This window comes from Misgurnus anguillicaudatus, chromosome 5 (genome assembly GCF_027580225.2).
Source record: "Misgurnus anguillicaudatus chromosome 5, ASM2758022v2, whole genome shotgun sequence".
Classification (NCBI taxonomy): domain Eukaryota; kingdom Metazoa; phylum Chordata; class Actinopteri; order Cypriniformes; family Cobitidae; genus Misgurnus; species Misgurnus anguillicaudatus.
In genome coordinates this window covers 41,162,307-41,166,846 of record NC_073341.2, presented here as the reverse complement: position 1 = coordinate 41,166,846, position 4,540 = coordinate 41,162,307, and the positions used below count along the sequence as shown (strand labels likewise).

The window sequence follows — 4,540 nt, the reverse complement described above, 5'->3', positions numbered from 1 at the left end:
GCAGACGGCGCGTGTTACACACAGGACGCCCATACGGAAACAAAATCAAATGTCATTTTAAATATATTTCAAAATATAGAAAAAATATGTGCTAATTATATTTTGAAATATGTTTACAAATGTATGCATTTAAACCAATATACTGTTTAGCCATTTTTGTATAGGCTATATATTATAAATAATGTATACGTTACATTAAAATAAAAACTTGTAAGTTACGAACCTGTAAATATAACAGGTTTGAAAGGGTTCAAATTAAATATATTTTCAACTGCAAACATTTTATCTCATACTTTATACAAACCTTTATATTTTTTACAGAATGGGTTGAAAAAATTGAAATGTGCCCCTGAAATACATTCTGAGATATATATTCATTTATGAAGATTAAAACTAAATATATTTTCAAATTTTAAAACATAATTACTTAAGCTTAACTTTCTACAATATGTATTTTTAGTATACATTTAAAACATATTTTTGTCCAGAGAAATGTCTATTTTTGCCTTATGGGCGGGCACATGCCACAAAGAAAGGTGAATAATTACAGGGCAACTGCAAGTTTATATGCTTTAGAAATGAATAAATAATAATATTTTGTAATATAAAACACAAAGAAAAAAGCAAATAAAAACACCACACAAACTGACAACAGTACACTAAACAGACACATTTTCAGTTTATTTATATCATTCCGTTTTACAGAGCATTGAAATGGGTCTGAATAATACTAACACACAAGTTCATATATCTTAATCTACTCATCCAATGACAATAAACATCAGAAACAATAAAGAGATGAGACACATGGGATGTTTGGATTATTTTACTGTGCCGCAGCGGCGGTCTGTTTGTTCAGACGTTCCCGTTGAGCGTTCTGTCTCATCTCGGTCTCTCTCTGAATCAGCTGAAGACGTTCTGTCTCCCAGTCCTGAACTCTTTTCTGATACTCACTGATGTCTGATTCCTCACAGCGAATCAATGTCTGCTGGGTCAATGTGGAGCTCAGAGACTCCAGACCTCTCGGATCCCACTTGTCCTGGACCTCAAGCCGTTTACTCAGCTCCTGCCAAGAGTTTAGAAACACAAGATGAGAAACCATCACTTAACTCATTCTTTATTTTATTCACCTGATTTCTAAAGAGCTAAAACAGATACAACAGAGAAGTGTTTGGTTTTTAAACCTTGAATCTGCTGATGTATTGGGGAAGTTTATCTCGCTCTTGTTCATCTTCTTCATCTAGAAGAGACTTCTGCCCATCTGATGCCTCCTGAGGAAGTCTTGATAGATCTTCCAGGATCTTCTCCACACTATCCAGCTGAAAGCCACACAAACAGCCCAGTGTTCAATCTATACGTGATTAAAATTACTACATGAAACATTTAAGTACTCCTGTGGAAAACACTGTTACCATGTTATGAACACAATGGTTTTCCTAACTGACCAATCATATAATTCTCAACAAAAAGGTTTCAAAAGCATTCTTTGTTTGGTTTCTTTTAAATGTTTTTCTTAGATGAGGCAATCATCATCATTATAAATAAATCCTATGACAGTGATTTTGAATGTTTAAATACTCACAACTTCCTTAGATAATTTCACATCTCTACTGTCAGAGCACACGGTTTCCATGACGACGAGGGCCCGGCCAAGATAACCAGAGGTCCAAATCAGAGGCATCTGATGAAACACAGAGTGAATTCCTCTGGACAGCTCGACTTTACCTGCAGACACAAACATGAGAAGATCTGATTTATAGTCTCATGACCACGATCAGATCATCTGTAACACAAGATTACAAGCATGTGAGAGTTGTATTTGTCACTATTGTGTCACAGCAGGATCATCTGTCTGCCTGTATCTGTCTTTGTCTGTCTGTCGTTGTGTAGATACACACCAATAAGTGCACATCCAAGAAGCTGAGCGGAGAAACCGACCGAGTTCTCCTGCTTCAATCCGGCCAACAGCAGAGATGCCCCAATGTTCCTCTCCTCCTGCCACTGCACATTAATAAAACATACAGTCATTTATCTTACAGAGAAACACATTCATACGTTCAACATTTAAACAAACTTTACTCACTGTGAGCTCAGGTTTGGTGGCCAGATATCTGCTAAGAGCGTACAGAGACAGAATCTGTGTGGAGATCTTCTCAAAGGACTCCTGAAGCATCACCTCCTCGACCACTGCACAAGCTCCTGTGTTTCAAACATGAGCCAAACTCAACACTATATCTGTGATGACGAGTTCAAGTCAAAGATTACAAACCTTTGAAGTCTTCGTCCTTTATATAAGAGTCAATCAGAAGATTAAAAGTAAAATCATCAGGAAAAATCCCAAACTGAACCTACAAAAACACATAAATATGACATAAAGACTTCTGATAGAATACAGGTTTAATTATTTAAAAACTGATTTATAGTGATAGACGTATTGAAAACCTTGTTCTTTAGCGTGTACAGAGCTTTGTCTCGGACTCCATATTTGAGACAGTGCCGAAACCAGCTGTGAATGGTCCAATCCCGGAGGTACCAGCAGTTTGGACTATGACGGAACCTAAAGAGATTAACGCAATGTTCAGACAAACATACAACACAACCTGTACAGTCATACAAACTACTGAGACAAGATTATACTTACTTATATAAATAATACTCTGCTTGATCAACTTCCTCTCTTGATGATAAATTATCTATAAACTAAAGAGAACAGATTCAACGCTACAGTTTTACAACAATACAATGTTGAATAGAGAAACTCAGATGTCATGAAACACAGTGAGTGTGTATGATAAAAATGACAGACTGAAACACAGATGAATAAAATAATACTGAGGACTGCTGGTCTCACCCTGGCGATGGTCAATGAGCTGACAGGAAACTTTCTCTCATATGTTCTGTCCATCAGAGAGGCCAGCTGTGCTTTAGGACAAAAGAGAAAACATTTGATTTAGACAATAAAGTTGTTTAAAGTTTTAGGAAGAGGTAGATTAAAAACACTATTATTACCATTATGCACTCAGTAACAAGAAAACCAGTAAGATCTGTTTGCCAGTCTAAGGGTGTTTTCACACCTACTTCATTCACGCCCTCCAAACACTCTCAGAGCAGTTCAGGGTGTATATGTGAACAAGAAAGGGTCTGAGATCACATCACTGAAGACGACGTAAAAAAGAACTGGGTCCTCTTTTAAATCGTGAACACCAAAAGGACTGAGGTCACATTAGGCTAGTTCCTTTTCTGGTTAACTTGAACTGGGTTTAGTTCTTTTAAAATGAACTATATGTGAAAACACCCTAAACGGTGGTGTTTTCCTTTAAGCAACACTGCCCCCTGTTGACACACTGCAGTAAAGATACTTCACAGAGCCTTCTTACCATAATCTAACCAAATCAAAGAAGCAAACTAACCAGTCTCTTTGTTTTAATGACCTCAAAATATCAAACTGAATCAATGCATAAGCGGTTTTCTATTGCTTGCTAAGAAATGGAGGAGCTGCAGTTTGTCAGTAAGTTAATGGTGAAGAAGAAAATGCAAACCAAAGACAGAGGTCATTTTCACTTTAACTGCTGCTGTGACATTTATTCAGAAGTGTAAACATTTTACCGATGTTCTGCGGGTCTTTCTGTCTCTGATCCCATACTGTAGTGTCTGTATATGCTGCTGACAGCAAACATCTTCTGGCTGTAATAAAGCAAATAGCGCACACACAGTGACAGACAGACTGGAGGACTTACAGGAGACTCTTAACTGACGCTGAACCAGTCCAGATTATTACACCACTATCAACTGCGATTAGGATTCAGTCACATTTACTCATGTTAGTTCAAATTAATCTGTGAACAACCACACGTGTTTGTCTTCTCAGTATCACAGATCCATAAGCACTAACGTCATATGATCGCGCGTGTGCGAGTTCACCTTTCTGACATGTCTTCAAGCTTCTTATTTATTATATTTCAAAGAAACTTCGCTTTATATTAATGTAGATTAGACTCGAGTAAAGCATCATAATGATCATATAATAATTCTGACACTTACCGATCGACCTATGATACAAACATCTCGAGAAGCTTTGTACGGGAGTAAAACAGCGCTGTAGGATGGAGGCCGCCATCTTTAGACTCAACCATTATTCCCTCAGAATGGGGGGAGTCAGACAGCGCTCATGGTTACATTTGGTTGCTGTTGATTTTGATTACACTTTATTGTTGCCTTGTATTTTATGTGAATTTTATATATTAACAAAAAATAGAGCAACACAATGTAAACCAAATCAGAGTGATGATGTAGAGAGTCATCATATTTTACTCTCTGTTTAATGAAAGAGCTGCGGGATCTTTAGACTGAACCATTTATCTTAAAGTGTAATTAAACACAACGAACAGATCGTGGCCTTTTTGAGACACATATCTCGCGTTGTGGTAATGTGATGTTTTAATCAAAACACAAAACAACTGTGAATTCATATAAATTACCAAAAAGGTTGCTCTAATGTTGGATTTGTAAAAGCGCTCGATAGAGGGCGCTCGGATCTCAT

At 37.1% G+C, this 4,540-nt stretch overlaps 1 protein-coding gene across 2 annotated transcripts; it reads right to left on the bottom strand.

Annotated features, from left to right (window-relative positions):
* Positions 1–666: 666 nt before the first annotated feature.
* Positions 667–4,200, bottom strand: mrps27 (mitochondrial ribosomal protein S27). Of its 2 annotated transcripts, XM_055168975.2 has the most exons (11): positions 4,042–4,200; positions 3,607–3,684; positions 2,852–2,922; positions 2,642–2,700; positions 2,443–2,557; positions 2,270–2,348; positions 2,084–2,199; positions 1,899–2,001; positions 1,583–1,725; positions 1,185–1,319; positions 667–1,066 (listed from the first exon to the last, which is right to left on the bottom strand). In XM_055168975.2, exons 1-11 carry the CDS (start codon positions 4,115–4,117, stop codon positions 827–829), a joined length of 1,215 nt encoding a protein of 404 aa, XP_055024950.2. In that variant the 5' UTR covers positions 4,118–4,200; the 3' UTR covers positions 667–826. The 2 variants fall into 2 exon arrangements, with proteins under 2 accessions (XP_055024950.2, XP_055024951.2); XM_055168976.2 differs by lacking the exon at positions 4,042–4,200 and having other exon boundaries at positions 2,852–2,917.
* Between the last annotated feature and the right edge of the window lie 340 nt (positions 4,201–4,540).